Source organism: Podarcis cretensis (genome assembly GCF_951804945.1).
Source record: "Podarcis cretensis genome assembly, chromosome: 12".
Lineage (NCBI taxonomy): Eukaryota > Metazoa > Chordata > Lepidosauria > Squamata > Lacertidae > Podarcis > Podarcis cretensis.
Genome location: NC_137181.1, coordinates 43442267 through 43466617, shown reverse-complemented (window position 1 = coordinate 43466617; position 24351 = coordinate 43442267). Strand labels below are relative to the sequence as shown.

The 24351-nt window shown below is 47.5% G+C and overlaps 1 protein-coding gene across 7 annotated transcripts in view; it reads left to right on the top strand.

Moving 5' to 3' along the window:
- The window catches only part of EOMES (eomesodermin), a 162876-nt gene extending 145487 nt beyond the window's left edge, over nt 1-17389 (top strand). For 6 of the 7 annotated variants that reach the window (XM_079947291.1, XM_079947290.1, XM_079947292.1 and 3 more), the window contains 5 exons: nt 13250-13404; nt 13947-14068; nt 14350-14508; nt 14957-15018; nt 15613-17389. In XM_079947291.1, the coding sequence (XP_079803417.1) occupies nt 13254-13404; nt 13947-14068; nt 14350-14508; nt 14957-15018; nt 15613-16348 (1230 nt within the window). In that variant the 5' untranslated portion in view covers nt 13250-13253 and the 3' untranslated portion in view covers nt 16349-17389. Of the gene's footprint in view, nt 1-10814; nt 11883-13249; nt 13405-13946; nt 14069-14349; nt 14509-14956; nt 15019-15612 lie in introns of those variants that run through there. The other variant, XM_079947288.1, reaches the window with a different exon arrangement.
- Nucleotides 17390-24351: the final 6962 nt, after the last annotated feature.

Below are 24351 nucleotides of genomic sequence, written 5' to 3'. Positions count from 1 at the left end.
CAGGACAGTGCCAAAATTCACACTTGATAACTTGGTGTCTAAAGGATGAACATGGTTGTGCATGTAAAAACCTCCTCTGGGCGAAATGAAGGTCATGCCATTTCACTGCCTGTGCAATGGCAGAATCCCCTACTCCCACTTCCCTACCTAGATAATGAGGGAACTAACCTTTTATCAACCTGATTATACAAAGTGCCATAAATGAGCAACAAAGGTGCATCTTTGCCTGCAGCGGTTATAGGACAAGGGATTGGATGAGTCCAAACAAGTCCAGATGACTTGAGCAGGCTAGTTGTGCCAGGCAGTGTATGATACTGGTCTTGATGGTTTTCCTTTGTCTTCGGCTAGATCACTGTTGCTGCAAATTCCTGAATATTCATCAATTGGAAATAGCATTTGTTGCTAAATAAAAGCGGGACCCCCCCCCCCGAATATAATAGCTATTCCTGGAGTGCAAATACTATGCAAGGAATAACATCACTATGTTCATTCTTTATCGGAAGTGCTAGGTGCATTTCAGTCAAGGACTGTAGCAGGAGGGGGTAATCTGTGGCTGTTCGGATACTGCTGGACCAAAACTCCCATCAGCCCCAGTCAACATGGCCAGCGGTCAGGGAATAATGGGAGCTGCAGCCAAACAATACTTAGAAGGTCACAGGTCCCTATTCTTGGACTGGAAGCATCTCCCTCATCATCATCATCATCATCATCATCATTTTATTTTTATGCCACCTTTCCATAGTTGAAACTAGGCTCAAGGTGGCTTACAACATGACAAGATTACAAACAACATAACAAAAGTCATAAACAATAAATAAAACACATCAAAAAGTACACAGCCTAATGGAAACAGTTTCCACATAAATCATAAGATCTAAAGCTAAAGATACAACAATAATATAATAACAGCAACAGCTCTCTCAACGCCGCCGCCCCCCCCCCCCGTAAACAATACTCCAGGCCAAGAATCTGTTCAACAGCCTCAGCTTTTGTAGCTGGAGTCAGTCAGCACTCCACTCTCCCAGGCCAGACGGGAAAGGGCCAGCAAGGCAGGGTGCAGGTCTCCCTGTTGGTCTATTGAAGCAAAAACAGCAACAAAGCACTGTTAGGGACTAACAGTTATTGTGGCATAAGCTTTCATGAACTAGAATCAACCGCTTTATCAGGCACATGAAGCGCAGTTCTTAAGTGGCAGGTATATAGATGAAAAATGTCTACTTCGTATAGTGAAATCTGGTACCATCCGTGGTGCAAAGGTGTAGCTATATTAATTGTTTGTATCTATGTGTGAGAAGGAGAGAACTTTTGTGGACTTCTGTGACTTTGCAAGCTGCATTGCATCTCTCTCTCTCTCTCTCTCTCTCTCTCTCTCTCTGTGTGTGTGTGTGTGTGTGTGTGTGTGTGTGTGTGCAGGAGGGGGTTATTTTACCTGTCTAATTTCACCTGTCTGTTGTGCAGCTATTTAAAAATCTAAGAACCCTCCCAGGGGTGGGGAGGAGTTGCCCCACTAGGAAAAAGGTTAGCTGTTATTTTAGCACGACTAATAACGATTACATTTTCTTACTTAATGGTGCTTAGATTTATAGTTTATTTTGTCATGTCTAGTTAATAATAATAATAATAATAAATTTTATTTATACCCTGCCCTCCTCAGCCAAGGCCGGGCTCAGGGTGGCTAACAAGCAATAATAAAAACAAGTTGAATGAATACAACTTAAAAACAAGATTAAAATACAACATTAAAACATTGAAACATTAAAATGCAACCTCATCACAGGAGGAGAAAGAAAAAAAGAAAAATGAAAGTTAGGGAAAAGTCAGTTCAGAAGTTTACAAAATGTAAATATTTCTAGACGACTGTACAAAATAGTACAGCTAAATCAAAACGTATAGCTCTAAAATATGTGATATAAACAGATACAGAAGGTAAAAACTTAATAAAAAATAAAGAGAAAAATAATAAAACTTAAAGAGAAAATAACCAGATTTAGAGGAGAATTACTATATATATGGGGAATAGGGTCATTCTCTCTGATTTTAAATCTGAAACAGATTTAATTGACAATTGCAACTTTGAAATATATTTCATCCTAGTTGACGTTTTAAACCCTATGGAACCAATCCTGCAAAAGCATATGTCCATTTTAAATTGCCTTTTGCTTCAGTGCAGTGATTCATAATACATAAAATGAAGAGTGTTAATCAAATATTTTACAGGATCAGGGTCATTTAATTTTCAACTTCTTAAAGAGTTTTGCTTTAAGACACATCATTTGAGACAGAACTATGTGATAATTAATAATATAATCAAGCTATTAGAGGCTGCCATGTATTCTTTTCCTTGTAATTAAAGAACAACTGAATTAATATTTCTTCCTTGTTGGTGCAGAATTGCAGATATTGTAGAATTGTCATGTAGCCTCTGTGACAGTCATATTCCAGCCTGGGTCCCTGGGTATCTGGGGAAGAGCAACTTGGCCACAACATCTCTTGTTGTGTGTACAAGAGTATACCCATCGCTTGTACCCTCAATTTCCCTATTTGAGGTACTTGCCACCACCAGATAAGAAATTACTTATTTGCCAAGCTGGCCATTCTCAAATAGCCTCCAAAATTTCCCTGGAGTTTCTCTGAAAACTTCCTTAGGTAGCATGATTATCAAATTTCTAATCATGAGAGTATTTAGAATAAACTGAGACCACAGATGTTTTATGAAACAAGAAATGAGTTTACTATGATGGAAGAAATTGAAAAAAATATGGAAAAAATTCTAGGGGCTGCCACCCTTGTTTGCATTGCTCACCAACCTGGCCTGTCCCCCATTAGACCTCGCCAACCCCCCCGTCATCACAGCTTGCTCCAAACTCAGCTTCACTATCTCTTACAAAAGTGGTGTGGAATCTTTTCTGACAGGACAGCCAGATCTTTATTTCCCCCAAGCTGGGCAGAAAGGTAACAGATGCTTGTGGCTGCCCACCTGTCAATCACCTGATGTCCTAGTGATGTCAGGTACGCTTCCTTATGATGCTGTGACTGTTGGGACTTCAAAGAGAACCATGGAACTTTCAAACCTCCATGGGGTTTGATACTGGGGTTGGCAGTGAGTGCCCATCTGCCCCTGTAGCTGATGGCTAAGTGGGATCAGGCCTTTAAACAGTCCTCTCCACGCTTCTCCTTCAAACCTCCATAGAGGTTCGAAAGATAGGGTTTGCAGATCTTGAGAAACGTACAGTCCTGCCACCCATTCGCTGACGGGGTGGGAGCACACCTTCAAATACCCCCCTCCAAGCTTCTCCTTCAAACCCTCAGTGCTTGAGAAAACGCATACATGAGAAAGGAGGGTATTCCCCCAAAAGAGTTCTGTTGAAATTTTACAAAGTCGTTTTATTTACTGCTTCTTCTTTTCCTATTCTTTACATTTCATCAGAAATATAAATTACTGATTTTGTACGCTGAAAGAAAATCAGATGAAAATGATTCACTGGTGGAAGGGACGTGGGTGGCACTGTGGTCTAAACCACAGAACCTAGGGCTTGCCAGTCAGAAGGTTGGTGGTTTAAATCCCTGCGCTGGGGTGAGCTCCCGTTGCTCGGTCCCTGCTCCTGCCAACCTAGCAGTTTGAAAGCACGCCAGTGCAAGTAGATAAATAGGTAGGAAGGTAAATGGTGTTTCCGTTTGCTGCTCTGGTTTGCCAGAAGCAGCTTAGTCATGCTGGCCACGTGACCCGGAAGCTGTATGCCAGCTCCCTCATCCAGTAAAGCGAGATGAGCGCCACAACCTCAGAGTCGTTTGCGACTGGACCTAACGGGCAGGGGTTCCTTTACCTTAAGTTAGCAAAACTGTGTAAGACAAGTACAAATACCTGCTGAAAATGTAAAGAAGAAGAAGGTACCTTTTACCATATGTGGTAGTCGTGTAAGGTAATAAAAGCATTCTGGGAAATTATATATAATGAATTGGAAAAAAAATGTTCAAAATAACTTTTGTAAAAAACCCAAAACAACCAGAAGCTTTTTTATTAGGAGCTGTAGGTACCAACATCCCAAAAAGCAGAAAATACTTTTTATGTATGCAACAATAGCTGTACGGATGTTACTAGCCCAGGGATGGAAAGAAGACAAAGTCCCTACCAAAGAGGAATGGCAAACCAAGCAGATGGACTATGCCGAAATGGCAAAACCGACCGGAAAGCTCAGGAACCAAGAAGACAAAAACTTTAAGAAAGAATGAGAAAAAAATATAATTTATTTAGGAGACCACTGTAAGCAGATGAAAACATTATCAGGATTCTAATAACACTTGTAATGTAACAAATATTATGGACAATATGGAGAGATATAAAATATAGATTATGAAATAATATGCAGTTGAAAATGTCAACAATAGGACCCATGGAGGTCAGGGTGGGAAGTCTGGAGATTCAGAGAAATCTCTACATACAGATATGTACTTGGTATTCTAATAATTCTACACTTGAAAAATAAAATAAAAATGGTTTCAAAAAACAAAACAAAACAACAACAACAAATTACTGAAAGAGAGCTGGTGCCTTGGGTGCCATTAAGATATTAGATCTGCAATCCTGAGCACATTACTTCAATGTAAGCCCTATTAGGCTTCAGACTTGCTTCCAAGTAAACATTATGTTTAAAATTAGGAAGTGTGGATTAGTTAATTGACCTGTTCAGAGCCTTGAGTGTGTCCCATTAGAACGTGCTTTGCACTCTGAACCTCTTGAAAAAATAATCCTAAGGAATGAACATAAGAGTCACCATCCAGGGGTTCTGACATGACATTAACAGCTGTGTCCCAGGCAGAAACTCAACAGGTGGGTGGAGATGAGTCTGGGAAAATATTTCACTTTTTGAATTTGTTTGCTAAGAACCTTTTGTTAGGTGAAGAGGAAGAAAAGAATGGCTTCTGAACTTAGTAATACAGTGGAACCTCATGTTATATACCGTCCTCCTAGTGAACGCTTCGGGTTTCGAGCTCTGCTAACCCAGAAGTAGATGCTCCCAGTTCCGAACTTTGCCCCGCGATGTGAGCAGAAGTCATGCAGTGGCAGTGGGAGGCACCATTAGCAAAAGCACGCCTCATGTTAAGAACGGTTTCAGCTTACGAACGGACCTCCGGAACGAATTAAGTTCCTAACCGGATTTACGAATTAAGTTCATAACCGGAGGTACCACTGCACTCAGGTTTAACTAAAAGGAACTGTGGTATTGGGTGATGTGGAATGCTTGTAGCTGCCATCACCTTTACTGCTGTGTCTCAGACATTAGTACTATATGGCACATAATAAGAATCCACTTTCCTAACACTAGATAGGCAGGTGCTTTGGACCAGCGGTTCTCAATTAGCTAAGTACTGTGGACCTCCTGTCTTTCAAAAGCCAAGCCATGGATCCCCTACTTTTTGGGGGGCGGGGGACGATACCACTGTGGTAGTTTTTGTTATGTGAATGGTGCCCCAGACCCCCTGGTTGGATTATGCAGACTTCCTAGTATCCATGGACCACCAACTGGGAACCACTGCTTTAGACAGTTCACAGGCAGGGCATGATGGCGGCATTATTATGGAAACCTGAACTGAGTTAACTGTGGTCTGCGCAAGTTCCTGGGTTTGAAATAGCAATTAAGGCTTCCCAGTAGATATATGATTTCAGATTATATTCCCAAAGATGGGACAGGTCAGCCATGGCATGTTCCTTCTCTCCAACACCCTTAGGTGCAACCTGAGTCCTGCAGAGCACCTAGCTGAGCCTCATGTACTAGGCATGCCTACAACACTTCATCTTGAAAGTGGACTGTGACTAGATGCAGACTCCATGGCTTCAACATCAGCCAATATATGTATTTTTTTCTTCTCCCCACCCACCTTGCTTTGCTTTCCCTCTTGCACACTGCTTGGTGTCATTTTGGTTGGCCTAATTAATATGTTGCTCTACTGTAGATTTTAGAAGTTCACTATGGCTGGCCACAGTGATCCATGCGACGGTCATCTCCAGGCTTGACTACTGTAATTCACTCTATGCGGGGCTGCCCTTGAAGCTGTCCCAGAAACTCCAGCGGGTACAGAATGCTGCAGCGAGGCTCCTCATGGGGTCTCTGCCATGGGAGCATATTCACCCAGTGCTTTTCAAGCTGCACTGGCTCCCGGTGGAGTACAGGGTCAGATTTAAGGTGCTGCTTTTGACCTTTAAAGCCCTTCACGGCCTAGGACCCTCGTACCTACGGGACCGCCTCTCCTGGTATGCCCCACGGAGAGCCTCAAGGTCCATAATTAACAACACCCTAGTGGTCCCAGGCCCTAAGGAAGTTAGATTGGCTTCAACCAGAGCCAGGGCCTTTTCAACTCTGGCTCCGGCCTGGTGGAACGCTCTGCCTCACGAGACCAGGGCCCTGCAGGATCTGATTTCTTTCCGCAGGGCCTGTAAGACAGAGTTGTTCCGCCTGGCCTTTGGCTTGGAGCCAATTTGATTCCCTCCCTCCCTCTCTTTCTTTTTTCTTTTCCTTCTCCTCCTGCGATGAGGCTACATTTTAATATTTTAATATTCCATTATTTTAATGTTGTATTTTATTTTTGTTTTTAAGTTGTAATCATTCATCTTGTTTTTATTATTGCTTGTAAGCCGCTCTGAGCCCGGCCTTGGCTGGGGAGGGTGGGGTATAAATAAAAAAATATATATTATATTATTTTTGCTTACGGTAGTGGTTTGACGAGATTTGATCTTGTAGCATTCCTCACACAAGTTTTCCTCCTAGAACAGCTTGGTGGTCTACATAACATACACACAGAGAGAGTCATTGAGGCAGTTTAAAGACTAATAGATTAATTACTGCATCAGCTTTCATGGACTAGAGTTCATTTTACCCAGTGTATGGTATCTGATGTGTCAGGATTCGGTGAGAATTTAGTAAAAAGGCAAAGCCATTGTGTACAGGACTGGATCTGCAAAAGTCTGTAGACTGCCTCCAACCAGCAGCCAGATCTCTGTGGCTAATAGTAGTTCTGGATTACACCCTAAATCTGGGTCAGTTTAGAGCATTCAAAAAAGAGTTAGCCAGCTTCCTGTCCCAATTCTCCAGTATGGGTGTGTAAATTCCATAAAATGGGTTAGGATTTCCCTAGCCCTCAGGACAAAAAAAAAAATCCGTGGAGGAACTTGGCCGTCAAGGTTGCATTACAGAGGGCTCTTTCTAGTTCAAATGAATGTCAGGTTAAATACCCCACCCCCGTTGCACCTTTGTCAAACAAGCATGGGGAGGATGCTAGCCAAAGAAAGATGAGTTTAACCAAAATGCAAGCAAAAAGGAAAGGAACACATGACGCAGTTAGACAAATCGCTCTGCTTCATAAACAGCGAAAGGAGGTACGAAATAAGTTTAAAAGGTGAGCGTAGAAACCAGAAACGCCGAGTCCTTCTTGACTTGGCTTGCTTTTGCCTCTCTCCAAGGTGCTGATTGACTGAGCATTGTAAGCAAACCATTCTGTTCCCTCCTTGTGACTTTGGTTATAAATTTATGACTACGAGCCGCTTCAACTGCGACTGGGTCTAAGGAAATTTCATCCCTGCAGTTCAGCCTACAACGCAACAGCGTGTCCTTGCAACGGAGTGCGCCGGAAAATGCAGCTGTTAAATGCAACCTCAGGTGTCTATCCAGTAGTTGAAAGTAGCTTCTGTTGGAATATATGGGGCGGTTCTCCTATAGATCGGGCCGCAAAGAGCGAGTGGTTACAAACAGACGCTAATGACCTTCTCATTCTAACAGCTATGTATTATTGCTTCACTGACCGTTAGTTTTGAGTTCTGAACAAATTTGCTGTAAATCCCGGGTGGAGACTCTAGACTGTAGGAGCAGGTTTATGGATTTAGAGTCCAGAAAGAAAGAAAGAAAGAAAGAAAGAAAGAAAGAAAGAAAGAAAGCAGAATAACATTGCCTTTTATTTCAATGTGTACTTTTTAAACTATGTAAATCCAAATAACTGGAAATTTTAACAAGAGTAGTGTATGTACGTTTGTAGTAGCTACAAGCTGGGAAGAAGGGGAGCGATAAATCCAATGATATCGTCTGATATTATTTCCTGTGCTGCCCAGTCCTATACATGTTTACTCCAAAGTAAGTCCCCCTTTAACACCCAGTTGAGACTGTTTAAGAATGCAGCCTTCATCTTGAGCTTTTTTCAACATAGTCCCAAAGGGCATCGCTTTCAGTCGGAGAAGTATCTGATTTGGCAACTAAAGTCAGTGCCAGAGTAAACAGCAAGACAAAACTTCTGTTCCTTGTTCATCGACCCCATCCAAAACATTGTCTCCTGCTATTTGTTGGTTGGAAGGACAGAGTATGTACTGCTTTTGCTTCTGTTTCGAAGAAATCGGTGCACATACATTTAAGAACAACCAACAAACGTGTGTTACAAGCCAAATGTTGTGGCTTAAAGGAAAAGAGACAAATTCTCTGCAGACCAGATAAGCTGCTTTCGCAGTGAAAGGAGGAATTACCGTAACTTCAAGGGCTTACTTGAGAGTAAATTCCACGGCAATCCGTAGAAATCGTTTCTATCTAAGCATGGTTAGGATCCGCCTGTAATCAATATTTTATAAAACGGAACGGGGAAGGAACTTCTTTTGCTATTATTTAGTATTTATCAACGCTAAGGTATTTTTTCAAGGTTTAGCAATTGCGATGTTAAAATTTCAGGCATTAAAGAAATGTAAGCATGTTTGAAGATGAGCAAAGGGTAGCTTTTGAAGTCTCTTTGAAAACTGATTTAAAAAAAGAAAGAACTAAGATAAAACGTTTATTTCCTTCTGTCAGAAACCGAGGGGATTAAACCTGTTGATACGAATATCGGTAGGTCTTCAGACCAACAGGTTTAATCTCTTCCTATGCAAATGAAATATTTTATAACAACTTGCATCGGCCTAATATCCGCAAAGCGCTGATGCCCGGACGCCTAATATGTCCTGGTTTGCAACAAATACAGTAAAGACTTGGGGAAGAGAGAAAGGAACTGCAAATTCGAAGTGGGATTTTGTTGTTGTTGCTCTCCGTACTGGGGCTCCTCGTTCCTGTCCCTGTTTCCATTTGCAAATATCAACGGAATGAAATGAGAGACTCAGCTAGAAGCAGTTTCAAGAATAGGCCGCCGGACCAGCTCGGCAGCTCCACCTCTTGCTCTGCCACCGTCCCTTCGCATCTTTCTCAAATGCAATGTTGGTGCCACTCTAGATGCCTTTGTGCAAGAGAGGTGTTTGCTTTGTGTGTTGTTGTTTTAGGTGACAGTGTACCACACTGAATAGTTTGGAAGCATCTCCCCCAAACCGCCCCGTCCCGGGTCCTCTCTAAGATCCCGGAAACTCAGGAGCCGGTTCCACGGGTCCTTCTCTTGCGCAAGCCTCGCGGAGACGAGCACTGCGCAAGAGAAGCGCGAGCCTCGCTTGCCCGCCTGAGCCTGCTTCTCCCCCGCTTGGGCTCTGAAACTGATCAGGCTCAGCTGAATCTCCAGCGAAATCTGGAACGCTTTCCTCGCTTTTTTCTTGTTCATGGGACGGACCATTCGCCTCCCTTCTTGCTTGCTGTCCTGAACGAAACCGAAGCAGCAGACGACCCAGATTCCATCCTTGCGCGTAGTTTCGTAAGGGAAAGCGCCCCTTTGGCTTTCGCGGGGAAGGAACTTGAAAGAAGCGAGTTGTGTTAGCCGTCCGATTCGCTCGGGCCTGGAAAGGAGACGTCGGGCTGCTGTGGAATAATATCTGTGTATCGCCCTGCTTCCTTCAGACGAGGGAAGCCAGATCTGTTTGTTTGTTTTCAGCAGCAGCAGCCAGTTGCCTCGGCAAACCCTTTCCCCTTCCCCTGTCCTCTCTCTCTCTCTCTCTCCCCTCCCGGGCTTCGCTTTCTTCCTCTCTCTCCCTCCCCCTTTCAAAGCGAGGGGGAAGAAGAAGGAGGCGAGGGTGTTCTGAAGCGAGAGCGCGACTCGTCCTTTCCCTCCCCCGCCTGGTTTAAAGGAAATCCCGGCGAAGGTGTGAAGTGCTCGGCAGGTCTTGCACAAACACATCCCGACGCAACTGCCGCGGCATATAAAGCGGGGAAGGGGGGCGGGCGCGACGACGGCTTCGACGCGGGGAGAAGGGAAGAGGCCGCACTCGGCCCCAGACGCCTCAATGGGGCCCGTCGCCTTTTCGAGGGGAGGTGTGGAATGGGCCCCGTCGCCTCTTCCCTCCTCCAGCGCTGACAGGGCTGAGGGGAGCCTTTAGCCGCCGCTGCTGTGGGAGCTTTCCGAGGCCGGCCAGCCCGGGAAGAAGGCGAGGCCCCCCTCGTCGACGAGGGAAATGGCCGCTTAGGACGCAGACGGCCCCGCTGAGCTCTGAGGCGTCGGCTCCCTTTTCATCTCTTCCCCTCAGAAAGTTGACTTGTGGCCTTCAAAGGACGTCGCCCAAAAAAAAAACCAGGCCTCGCTTTTACATTTTAAGGGAAGCTTTTAATCGTAGTTTTTCTTGGTTAACCCACGTCAAGTAGGGGCTACTCTAAATACCCAGCAGCTTCTCCCCACACCCCGCCTCATAAAGTCCGTGTAAAGTTTCACGTAAAGAATTGAGGGGCCTGGTGTGTGGGATCTTTCGAAAATTATTTTAAAAAGCACTTAAGAGTCGCAGGTGACTTGTTCCAATTAGTAGCTGTCTAATTAAATTAGTGTCACCGAGACCAGCCAATAGGTGGGCGAGGGAAGGAGAGGTTCGCCGGCGAATGGAGCCGCCTCCAAGCCCCTCCCCGGCTGTGGGAGAGGAGCGCGCGCGCGCGCCTATAAAAACGCTCCCCGGCTTGGTCAATCGCAGTCAATTGTGTGGCATTTAAAGGCGGGAAGGTCAGGTGGGTGGGGGCGGCTTCTTGTTGTAAATGAGGCTACCACAGAAGGCGGCCCAAGCCCTTGTTCGGTGCCTTTGAGGGGAACCGAGGACGTTGTTGTGTCGCCGGCTGAGGCGAAGTGAGCGCCTAGTTTTGCGCTTCCCGGCAGAGCCGCTCTCTCGGAGTTGTGAGGGGACTACCGGGGGCGGGTGGCAAGCGGGGCGGCTCATCTGAGGCGATGCAGCTGGGGGAGCAGCTCTTGGGCAGCCCGGCCAACCTGCCCGGCGCCCCCTTCTACCCGCTGGAGAGCGCGGGCGGCGGCGGCGGCGGCGGCGGCTCGACGCGCCACCTCAGCTCGGGGTCTCCGCCGCGCCTGGACTTGGACAAGGGCGCGAAGAAGTTTGGCGGCGCCTCGGGGCCTCCGGCGGCGGCGGCCGACCCGCCTCCCTTCGTCGCTGGCGCCGCCGGCCAGGTTCCCGCCAAAGCGGCCTCGGGGGCCGACGGCGGGCGCAAAGGCTCGCCTTGCCCGGCGGAGGAAGAGCCTCTGCCTCCGGCTCCGGCGCCGGCGCGCTACACTCTGGACGGCCTGAGCCCCGAGCGCTACTACCTGCAGTCGCCCGGCCCGCAGGGCGGCGTCGGCGGCGGCGGCGAGCTGGGCGGCCCGTGCGCCCTGTTCCCTTATGCCGGGGCGGCGGGCGGCGCGCAGCCGGGCTCCATGTACCCGGCGTCGGGCGGCGCGCGCTACCCCTACGGCTCGGTCCTGTCTCCGCCGGGGGGCTTTCCCGGCGCAGCAGGCAGGACGCCCTTCGCGGCGGCGGCCGGCGCCTACCAGTACGGCCAGGGGGCGCCGCCGGGCAGCCTCTACAGCCCCTACCCGGCGGCGGCGGCGGCGGCCGGCTCGTGCGGCGGGCTGGGCGCGCTGGCGATGCCCGGCGGGGCGGGCGCGCTCCGGGCCCAAGTCTTCCTGTGCAACCGGCCGCTCTGGCTCAAGTTCCACCGGCACCAGACCGAGATGATCATCACCAAGCAGGGCAGGTAACGCCGCTGCTTGTCTCTTTCCGGGCGGGGCGGGGGACGGGGGACTGCGGGACCTGGGGGCAGATCGGATTTGGCGCGGAGTTAATCCGTTTGGGAGGAACCCATTTGGGAGAGCGGCTCGAGGAGCTTTCGGCGCGGGATCTCATCAAATTAAGAAAGAGCTGGGAAAACTCGGTTTAGTCTTAAGGGATCCGGGGCGGAATTGGTTTGCATTTGCTCTCTGCATTGGCGTGCCTGTCATCAGGTGTGTCCCAGGTTTCCCCGGATTGTCAACAGTTGTTCTCTCCCCCACCTCAAAGTTTTCCCTGTGCACATTTACCCGAGAGTAATCGCCACTGGACACAGGGGGACTTAAATAGGAAACTAACACGCTCAGGTTTGCGCTCTGAAACTAATTTTTTTCCAGTTCATGTACTTAAAAGTATACGCTAATGGGGGGGGGGCAGGAATTCGATTTAAAAGAAATAAAAAAACTATTTTATTTTTTTTAAGAAGAAATTTCTTAAATCGAGCTATGTAGTGCCGGTGTTTTTAAGCATCAGAAAACCGGACTAGCTTTTGCTTGGAAATAAAATCCGATCGTAATAAGGTTCTTTTTCGTTAGTTTACGATCGGGACGTTAAACTGGGGGGGGGGAAGGCAACGCCCTGGATTTATGGCACTAGCGAGGCCAACCAAATTTCAGGATTTGAGGGATTGGGGGTACCGGAGTGCAATTATAACAAATGACTGGTCGTTCGAAACCTTCCCCACCTTGTGCTTGATTCGAAGTAGGACAGACATACTTGCAGGGTTTCTTTCTATCTCTCTTCTCTCCCCCCCCCCCGCCATTTAAATATATTTGGTTTCTTGTGTTCCCTAAACCGCCCATCATAATTGTTGATTGAGATAAAAGAATTGGGGACGGGGTGGGAAACAGAATGTGCCATTAGCTTCTGTCCGAAGAGCCTGGGAATTCTGTGCGTGTGATATATAAATTATAAGCTAGGGCAAGCGAGGGTTTGAAACTATTGCAGCCTTCGGATCATGGTATATTTGGAATGGGATTGGTGGTGTCCCTCTTTCTTCGAGGTGCTGCAATTGAAAGGCTGCCGTCTCCGATCTCTCCTTCCGAGGCCGTCGCTCTGGATGTTCGCAGAAGAGCGAGACTTGGAGCCAAAGCCTCTCGTGGCGGCGCTCTCTAAATATAAACCCCGCGAGGGGAGCCGCCATCTGCCTCCCGCTCTCGGTCCAGGCGCTAGCCGAGGCTGGAGCGCGCTGCCAAAGAGCATCGGCGGGGGCTCCTCGCTCAGGGATGCAGGCGGCCTCCATTCCCTTTTTCTAAATGCGCGCCTTCCCCCCTTCCTTTCTCTTTCCAATACCAGGCGGATGTTCCCCTTCCTGAGCTTCAACATCACCGGCCTCAACCCCACCGCCCACTACAACGTCTTCGTGGAAGTGATCTTGGCGGATCCCAACCACTGGCGCTTCCAAGGGGGAAAGTGGGTGACGTGTGGCAAAGCCGATAACAACATGCAAGGTAAGCGATTGGGGAAGGCGCAGGCAAGGAGACTTTTTCTCTTGCCTTCAGCTTCCTTCCATGCCTTCATTGCTTCATCCAGAATCCAGATGCAAAGCTCTTTATAGACAAGGAAGGCAAGGAAATTAATTGCCTTGTCATACAGCCTTTTGAAATGTGACTTCTGAATCTAAAGGAGATGAATCCTCTCCAGAAAGCGACTTTGTGCTTTTTTAAAAAGGGGGTTTGGAAGACTCCTTTACTCCAGCTTGCTAGGAAATTAAAGGGAGGCTCAGCATTTTTCCATCTTTCCCCCTTTCATGCTCATGGTTTAATTACAGACCCTGCAGACTCTCTGCCACTGAAAGTCAATGGCTGCAACCCAGCATCCTATTAGATGTGCATTCTTGTGTGCAAGCATTTCCTTTGTCGTGGCACACAAGAGAGAGTGCATTTCATCTTGGTGTTATGTCTGATTTGGGGAAATGTCTAATTCACATAAGTACACGTAGGAGAGATGAAATGCACCTTTCCCTTACTCTCGTCTTCTTTCCATCTTACAGGTAACAAGGTTTATGTTCATCCTGAATCTCCCAACACTGGAGCCCACTGGATGCGACAAGAGATCTCTTTTGGAAAACTAAAACTAACTAATAATAAAGGGGCCAATAATAATAATACTCAGGTAAAACAACACACTTAAATTTGGTTTGCTTAGCTGATCTGTGGTTCCTGGAACCTGAAGGAAGATTCAGTAGGTTTTTGAAACAGGTCTCCAGTAAATTCTGAATTTGCTGGAGTCATCTCAACAGTACATCTTGTCCCTTTTTTAAAGTTATAAATTGGCATGTGGACATGGGAATTAGTGTTGTATTAAAGGCTTGCAAAATTTGAAAGTCTCCTTCCCTATGTCAGGTGGATTTAAAAAAAAGTATTGTGCACTAACTCAGTGTTCATCTTTTCCAGATGATAGTACTTCAATCTCTGCATAAATATCAGCCTCGTCTCCACATTGTGGAAGTGACAGAAGATGGTGTTGAGGACATGAATGACTCCTCTAAGACACAGACATTTAACTTCCCTGAAACGCAATTCATTGCTGTGACTGCATATCAGAACACTGATGTAAGGATAAAATATGCTTGGTATGCTAAATAGCTTTTATCTGGGGCGTGCTATGATACCCTTCATAAATTAAAATGTAAAATAGGAACACAAAAAAGAGAGTGATAAATGGAGCTTTAAATACTTTTGTTAACTGGAAGCAAGGGGTGGTATTCAACTGAGTTTTATTCCAAGTAAACCGATTGAAATTAATGGACCTAGTTTAGTTGTGTTCATTTCAGTGGGTATACTCAGAGTAAAACATAGTTGAATACCACTCAAGCAGCAATACATCTATCTGTTTTGCCACTGCTGTAAATATAGTTGTTAACTTGATTTCCTAAAGAAATATACAAAAGCTTTCTAAATAAGTGCCTCTCCTTTTGCATGTACAAAGGAAATTATCGTCGTCTTTTTACAGATTTTAAGATATCTAAGTGGACACCACTATTTTCTCTTTCCTTTTCAGATCACACAGCTTAAAATTGACCATAATCCTTTTGCAAAAGGCTTTCGGGACAACTATGATTCGTAAGTAGTATTCTCATCTCTATGGGGTACAAATAATTCTATTCTATAAAAGTGCAGATTTTTAAAATTATATTAATTTAAGAGCTTTTGTATTGGTAGCTAGCAACAATCTTCAAAGTGTCTTACTTGAGAGCGATGGAACTTTCTTCTAAGCAAAAATAGTCTCCCATCTAGGTGAAAATGAATGTTAGATTGCAAGCTATTTCAGCTCTTCACTTACCTAAATTGTAGCAGAGGCAGCTGACTGGGTTTGCAGAAAGTAAAAGTAGCACAAAATTTTATTCTGGAATAAGGTCTAAATTTGCACATACACCACTGCGAATAAATAAATAAATATTCATTTGTGTTTTTTATTTTTTCCTCACTTAACTAGACTTTTTATATTGTATTTCAAAGTGAACTTAACTGGGATAATTTGCAGAAAGTATACATTAAAATGGACTTTTATTTTTGTTGTCTTTAATATTGACTATATAATAAATGGCCAGTCCAGCATGATCTCCTTGGGGCTGAGCCATCCCTCCTTGCATGCTAATACCAACATCCTAAATGGTAAAGAACAATATCTTAGGCATTTTTCTCTTGTGTTTGTAGCATGTACACAGCTTCAGAAAATGACAGATTAACTCCATCTCCCACGGATTCTCCTAGATCCCACCAGATTGTCCCAGGAGCCCGGTACAGCGTGCAACCCTTCTTCCAGGAACAATTTGTCAACAACCTGCCACCGACTAGATTTTATAACGGGGAAAGAACTGTGCCTCAGACAAACGGGCTCCTCTCGCCTCAGCAGAACGAAGAGGTGGCCAATCCTCCGCAGAGATGGTTTGTCACTCCAGTCCAGCAGTCTGGGGCCAACAAACTGGACATGAACTCTTACGAAACAGACTACTCTCCTAGTACCTTACTTCCTTATGGGATCAAGTCCCTCCCACTGCAGACATCCCATGCCTTGGGCTATTACCCTGACCCTACGTTCTCCTCCATGGCTGGATGGGGGAGCAGAGGCTCTTACCAGAGGAAAATGTCTGCTGGCTTACCTTGGGCCTCCAGGACAAGCCCCCCAGGTTTCTCTGAAGACCTGCTTTCTAAGGAGAAAGTGAAAGAAGAAATGGGGTCGTCCTGGATCGAGACGCCACCATCCATAAAATCTCTAGATTCAAACGATTCTGGAGTCTACACTGGCGCTTGCAAAAGGCGGCGACTCTCCCCAAGCACATCCAGCAACGAAAACTCCCCAACGATGAAGTGTGAGGACATTAATGCTGAGGACTATGGCAAAGACACTTCCAAAGGCATGGGCTACTATGCTTTCTATACCAGTTCTTAAGCCCTAATCTCTGTGTTAGAACTTGACTTGGCTATAATTTTTCAGTGGTGTTGCGGAGGTCTTTTGCAAAAATGTTGCCAAAGGAACTCTTTACCTTCCCACCTTTTTGAAAAAAAAATGTTCTTGTGCAATTCCATAGAAGGTGCCAAAGCTTTTTGACTGACTTCTGCAGGTAAAAAAGGGAAGAAACTGGGTAGCACTCCAAAATGACTTGGCCTCTTTACCCCCCACCCCCTCCTGCTCCCCACCCCCAGCTAAGGAGACAGCGAGGGAGAATCTCTGAGCATCATTCTGATTTTAAGTTTGGCTTTCAGAAAGGGCCAGGAAAGGAGGGGGTAATAAAGCAAAGGTTGTACAATCTGGCCAGTGCGTAAGTGCTGTGCACTAACAAACAGTTTGAGGGAAGAGTTAGGTGCTTATTGAACAAATTACTACCCTATTGGATCTATTGTTGTAGCTGAATAGTGGAAATATTCAAAGTGGAGGCTTTATCAATAGAATATTTCTTCATGATGTCTGCAAAAACCAAACTTTTGGCTCAATGACTAAGCCTTGCTTTTTTCTGGGGAGATTTTAAATGGCTTGGCAGAAAGTTATGGCAGTGAAGGAATCCTACAAAGGTAGCAAAAACCCAGTATTAAATGTACAGCTCTGTGTTGTCTAGATATATTGTGGACTATGACAAAACATTCTGTGTAGTTCTAGTCATGGCAGTGCAGTTGAGTGTCTGAAGCCGGTGCGTGTTGGGAGTTCTTTATTTAAAACAACTTCAAAGTGGATTCTGATGCTGAGAGTACATCAAAATATATATTTATTGGTAGGTGGTGAATGTATTTTTCAGCCGTTCTGAACTGAGTGTTGTAACTCCTCTTGCTCAATCTATAAATATTATGAGACAATGCCAAGGTGGCAAAAGACTTTAAAACAAAGCATTAGTTTTATTGTAGGGGTGGGGCGGGGAGGGTGAAGCTGAGACTTTTGTCTGTGTATATAATGATTTTTAATAAATGTGTTGCAATGATAGGTGCTGAATTCTGCAAAGGAGAATTGAGAGTCGGTGTGCCCTCTATCCCTTGTTAGTAATAAGTCTGCAGCAGGACCTTAGAAGCAAATTTAAAATAATAATAATTAAATGTAAAAATGTGGAAGTCTAAAGCTACTTAAAAGGCCTCCTGTGCTCCATCCCAAAGTGGGAAATTAGTCCACTGAGGACCCAAAGCAGGAATCCAGATCTTCAGTGGCTCTGTACATGAGTGATGGCCTTCAATAATGGGGAAGGGGCTCTTTCAAAGTCAGGGGGGGGGGGCGGCAAGCCAAGAGCCCAGCCCCTCTTCTTAGCAGCTGCATGGCTAAGATGAAAGAGCTGCCCACTTTCTCCTGCTCCAGACACCAGTGCTGGGGAGTTTGGCAAGCTTCAAATTTACCTACCCAGATATTGTGCAGGTGGGTCTGTTGCCCAGTCCTGCCAGGTGGATATTTGCTGAAGCTGGTTGCCTCTCCCTAGCATCACTCAAAAAGAAAGACGGTCTAGACTGGGATGGGAGCAAGGAAGAACAGGGTCTAAAACTCCTATTGTGCGTCAGATTAGTAATCTAGTCCTATGCAGGCTAACGCGTCTCTGTGGGGATTTTGTCTTCTGTCGGGTAAGCCCTTTCTTTACTCGCGTGCTTTAAATTCATTATAAATGTTTTACTTGAACTTTGCGCTCCAGGTCGACGCTCCATGAACTGGGAAGCGAGGCGTATTTTTGCCTTGCCCGTCCGGGAGCCGGTTGACAAGAAGCCTTCTGCACCTTCTCTTCCCCGAAAATACAGAGAGAGCTCCCTCTCCTCCAGCCGCGCGAAAGTGATCACGAACCGGGGCTTGGCGCTCAGCGGTGCCAAAACAAGCCCTTCTGCCGGGGAGTTTCCCTGCTAGGAAAGTGAAGCAATCGAGGGAGGAGGGAGCCGCTCCGATCCATTTTTCTTGAGCTTTTGTTCCCATGTAAATCAAAGCGGCAGCTCTCCACTTTGCCTAGAGAGGGGCTGGTGCAACGGGAGCCCATCCTCGCGCGTTGTGTATCCTCTCTCCTCTTCTCACTTGGAAAACCTGATGGAAACGCGCTGCTCCCAGTTTTAAAAACTGGGCTGTGCTCCGCGCATCTACCGCGGGCAACTGGGCGGGGCTTCTCTTTAAACGTCCCCGTTACTGGGAAAATTAAAATAACAAAAACTTTTGAAAGAGCCCGGCTTTAAAATGAAACAAATCTAAGCGCGACCAGATCCACAGCGCTCTCGCTACGGAGCGCATTGATTTAAAAGGGGACTTTAGACGGCCCCGGTGAAATGTACATCCTTGGGTCAGAGAACTAGCTGGTCGTCTTGTCCCTATGGATGGGGCGCGGGGCGGGAACGCGTAAGGCAAAGCTTCCAAACGTGGATCAAGCGCATTGCGATTGCTAGGTCATCTGATTGCTCCCCCCCCCCCCGCAAACGGAACCATGCAAGGTCGCCGGAACAGAATATGCAGGCAAAGAGCTGATAAAAGCTCCAGTCCTATTTGCCTGCCTCCTTCGATAGAAGTAGACTTGGGAATCATCATAAAGCTGGCGTTGGTCGGGCGAGATTTTGCTTGTTCCACGCGGAGCTTTGAGCGTTACAAACCTTAGCAACCTATCCTTTTTTCATGGGCGGCAAACGGGAAAGTGACCATTATGGACTGGGACTCCTTGGCCAAGGCATCGAGAAGCTGCGTCGGGTCGCTGCGCTCCGATTATAGGCAGCTTTTTGAGCCCACAGAGTCCTTACCCTTTGCCCATCTGCCTCCGCATGAAGAGTTCTGTGCGTGCAGAAGGCTTGCCACTTCCCACGATCCAACTGGTGGTCACCAAGCTACCCAGCGCCCCCATCATTTCCCAGGATCATGGTTCTGCCTTTCTGCCAAACCATTTATTTCCCTGCCTGCCCCTCCTGTCTCTCCCTCTTCCCAAGGTCTCTCCCTCGTTTTCAGTTGTTCTGTAACTCCCTCCTTCCCTTTCCGCCGCAGTGTTTTCGCGCAGCAGCCTGTATATTTTTGCACTGCACAGTTAACAAAAAAGAAGAAGAAGAAAGGTGGTGGTTGGGGGGTGGGGTTAGAGAAGGTAGAGGGGGGGGAGAGAGAAGGGAAAAAAACAACTTGCGAAAAGTCCTCACACTGTTTAATGGAAACATAAGTGCCTGGCTGGCCCCAATTAACACCTTGTGATAAGGCATTCCTAAAATGGGGGTGCCAGACACCAAATTGCGAATAAATGTATCTAATTAATCCGCCAAGGATGACACTGACAAACAAGCCTATATTTAAACCGAGATCGCAGGGCCTGGAGGATCGCGCCTTATTTGTTTACAATAACCGCGGAGGAAAGTTAAGAGAGCCCCGGCGGGTTTCCGCGAAGGTGAGGCGGGCAGAGGGTTGCAGGAGCCTCGGCGCTACCTTGCAGGCTGCGCCTGGGCAGCGGGGCGCACCGATCGAGCAACAGACGCCTCGAGGGGGCGGACGGGCCTGGCCTCCCACCGTTTGCAGGCTGCAACCTCCACTGCAGAGCTGCACTCCTTATTGACTTTTACATTGCACCAGCACCGAACTTGGTGCATCAAGCATGGCGTAAGGGGGTTTTCTGGGGCGGGCGGGCGGCAGTGCTGTTCCCTGCCCCGAGGGCGCGTACATTAAGCTGAACGGTGCAGCGGGAGTCGTGCTCATTGGTTACAGCTAAAGGGAAGACCCACCTCCAATGCATTGTGTTTTCCTCCTCAGTTACGCTCTAAAGATTTTTGTGTATTTCTTTTGTGTGTGTGGAGACCATGAAATGAGGCAATATATAATAACAGTGGGTAAATATTCGACGCTATACGCAGCGAAGTCCCATTGAAAGCAATGGACTTAAGGCACGGCAGTCCTCTGACGACGATCGACCCGCGGGATCAGTATTGTAGGGATGCGCAAAGTACGCGCAAACGCACTCCTCCCTGCTTGTTTACTTAGGAGCAAGCCTCGCTAAAGTCTGCGCGTAAACTCTCCAGGAAGGCTGAGGATGAATGATCAGCCGATGTTTTCAGATAATTTTTTTCAACCTATTGACAGCGCAGTCCTAGCCGTGACTGCTCGGATGGAAGTACTATTGAGCTCAATGGGGCTTCCTCCCCCCAGGTCAGTCGGGTTAGGATTGCAGCCCGAATTAGTTTTTGTTTCTTTTGTTAGTTTCCCGATAACATAGGCTCGCTGGGCGCTGTGCAAACGAAATGTTTGGCTTTTTCGTTGAATTACTGGTTCTAATCTAAACAGTGCACGATCAAAGGCAAGAGGAAAGTGAATGCAATGCTTGACACAAAAGGTGCAAGAGCGATTATGTATGGACTGACTCGCACGCAAATGCGCCCACACACATACACAGCCTTTCCGGTGATTAGTATTTTTAATCGTCCTTTTGGACGATTAAATCCGCACCCGGATTTTGGAGAGCGCGCAGGGCGCGAGAGTTGATTCTCAGGCGCGCGTCTCTATCAAGCGAGAGGGAAACTAGACCCCGCCATTGGGGCGTCCAGAAACTGGACGTCTCCGGGGTCCCCATCGGAAATCGTTCTTTACAGGCTGTATGCATTTAAAGCGTTAATTGAGGCCAGCCAAGCACACGAGTCCCCCGTCAAAAAATAAAATAAAAAACGCTGGGAAGCGTAGTACGTTAAGCGTGCTGGGAACTGTAGTTCGGTGAGCGGGTAAACTACAGTTCCCTGTATTCTTTGAGGTGGGAAGCGGTACGCTTTAAACGTGCCAACAGAAAACAAGCGGCGAGGACACGGGCACACCCTCTCTCTCCAAACCGTCCAGGTTTCCAGTTGCAAGAGATGGAGGAAATCACGCGCTTTTTTTAATCGTGTCAGATCAAAGAGGACCACTTAATCCCATCTTAAACCTATTTGCGGGAAAGCCCCTGACCCGGTCCCCTCCCCGCCTGGTGCCCAGTCCCAGAGTTTCCCCCCCGAGGAGCGCGTCTAGGGACGTGCGCTTGCCTGCGCCCCTTTCCGCGCAGGATCCGCTGCCTGGTACAGGGGCCTGCTAGGCGTCAGTTCGCGAAGGGAGCTGCGGATCTCGGCTCGCCAGCCCCCTGGGCCCTGGGGAAGCTTTTTAAAGTTTAATCTTTTATTTTGTTTTTGTATAGGTCAGAAGCCGCCCAGAGTGGCTGGAACAACCCCATCAGAAGGCGGGGTACCAATAATAAAATTCTTCTTCTTTGGCGATCACTCGTAGCCAAGTAAGATTGTCTTCCCTAAACACGGTTTGAACAGTGGCTCCTTAAGTGACTGTGGAGGCCACTTCTGGATCCACACGTCCTTCCACAGTGGGGACACTGGTTTCCTGGCGGGAGTTGATCATGGTGAGGGTTCGCCAAGCCTGCCTTGCTCTTAGCGCGTTTCTCCTTTGCGTCCTGAGTGTGTCTTCAAAGTCAATGAAACCTTTGGTGAAGGCTGTTCTCCAACTGGAGCGCTCACAGGCCAGTGTTTCCCAGTTGTTGGTGTTTATACTCCTTTTTTTAGATTTGCCTTGAGGGAGTCTTTAAACCTCTTTTGTTGACCACCGGCATTACGCTCTCCATTTATTATTATTAACTGGATGTCTGCAGGGGAGGTGGCTAAGAGGCATCTCCTTTATCAGTTGGCCCTTGGTGGCATCAGCCTTGGGAGGCTTCCTTTCAGAGGCGATTGCTCCGCCCCTCCCTCCTCCTCCTCCTCCCCCTCCGATCTCTTGCTCCCCAAGCGCATTTCAAGTAGAACTTCCGGCCCTGGGAAACGTGCCCTTTGGGACTCCTGCGACTTGGTGCGAAAAGTCACGAGCGCATCGTTGGTCTCCCAGGCCGAGGCACCCACGCTGCCGCCCGAGGCAGGCCGCCGCTCCCTCCCTCCCTCCCTCTCACTTTCCTTCGCAAACCCTGGAGCGCCATCGAGCACCTGCTCCCGAGTAGACCGCACCCAATAAGCCTTTTCCACGGCATCAGGAATGGCTGCTTGCCTGGAATGGCAGGGCCGGCGCACCAGGGACTTCTGGCCGGCCTAGTTCCACGTTTGTCTGTCTGACTGGTTCATCCTTCTGCTCTCTCTGAAAGGCGGCTGGCTTGGTTTTTTCCCCCTTAGGTTTTCAGCTTCTTTGATCAGACACAGACTGTTCTCCCCCAAACCTTTAAAATGTCCCACCCGACCAAAACCAGAGGGACCGCCAAAGGGTCCATACCTGACCTGGAGATGCTGCGTTCCTTAAACTTGGGTTTCCAGCTGTTTTTGGGCTACAGTTCCCATCATTATCCCTAGCTAGCAGGACCAGTGGTCAGGGATGATGGGAGCTGTAGTCCAACAACAGCTGGAGACCCCAGGTTTGCGGGGTTTCTCTCTGAGACCTGCAGGTATATAAATAAAACCAATAAACAAAAAATAAGCAATATATAAATGTGGTTAGATATTAAATACAGTGGTACCTCGGGTTAAGTATTTAATTTGTTCCGGAGGTCCGTTCTTAACCTGAAACTGTTCTTAACCTGAAGCACCACTTTAGCTAATGGGGCCTCCTGCTGCCGCCGCGCCACTGGAGCCCGATTTCTGTTCTCATCCTGAAGCAAAGTTCTTAACCCGAGGTACTATTTCTGGGTTAGCGGAGTCTGTAACCTGAAGCATATGTAACCTGAAGCGTATGTAACCCGAGGTACCACTGTACTTAAATACCTTCCACTGCCCAATATACCTCAGGGTGCCTCAACCAGGAGTATTAAAATAAAACACCCTACTCTTCCATTTATTCCTCCCTGCCATCTTTTCATATTTAATGTTTGAGGAACCAGAGCAGAGGTTTTTTAAAAATTCATCTTTTTAATGCTGTGAGGATGAAACTCACATTCGCATCCCATTAAACTCTTGTGGGCCCAAGTAAACCTGCATATGACTCAGGCAGTGACTCCTCCAGTGGGGAAGAGGTGGGGAAGAGGCGGAGGCTCTGGGCATGGTGCTGCTTCAGCGAGGTGAGTGAGGCTGGCGAGCTGATGCCGGGAGGCACCGCGCCCAGCCTCCACCTCTTCCCTGGTGCCTGTGCCGTGGTGGCCACAGCAGGCGAAGGCTCTGGGCGCGGCACTGCTTCGGCACGTCATGGTCGGAGGTGGGTGAGGGCAGCAAGCTGATGCCGGGAGGTGCCGCACCCAGCCTTCGCCTCTTCCCTGACGCCCTCCAGAACTTGGCGCCCTGGCACCCCGTGCCACTTGCCTCTATGGGCAAGGCACCCCTGGGTTCGAATCCTCACAATGGGGTGAGCTTCCGTTGCTCTGTCCCAGCTCCTACCAACCTAGTAGTTTGAAAGCACGCCAGTGCAAGTAGATAAATAGGTACCGCTGTGGCGGGAAGGTAAACAGTGTTTCTGTGCACTCTGGTTTGCGTCACAGTGTTCTGTTGCACCAGAAGCGGTTTAGTCATGCTGGCCACACGACCCAGAAAGCTGTTTGAGGACAAACACTGGCTCCCAAGGCCTGAAAGCGAGATGAGCGCCACAACCCTATAGTCGCCTTTTACTGGACTTAACTGTACCGGGCTCCTTTACCTTTTTACCTTTGCTTGGAGGAGGAACAGACTGGTTTTCGCATAAGCTCTCTGGCCACAAATGCCACAATAAATAGCACCATCCAGTGCACATCACCTTGGAAGTGAGTACAGTTGTGTTCAATGGGACTTGCTCCCAGAATTATTTCCTTTCGCAGAACTACAGCCTCAGTGCAATCCTATGCATGTGTACTCAGCCGCATGTAAGTCCAAATCTAGCCCAATGGAAGAGAATCACTCACTAGTAACTCTTAGTTAGTTTTTAAGGTGAACTTGTTGCCCTCCCATCAGCCCCAGCCAACATCGCCAATGCTCAGAGATGATTGGGCATTGCATTCACACAGGTGTAGCGGCCTGGGGTTGTGGGGTCAAAGATACACTACTATTTCTGCAGCAGGGTCTCTGTCTCCAGCATCC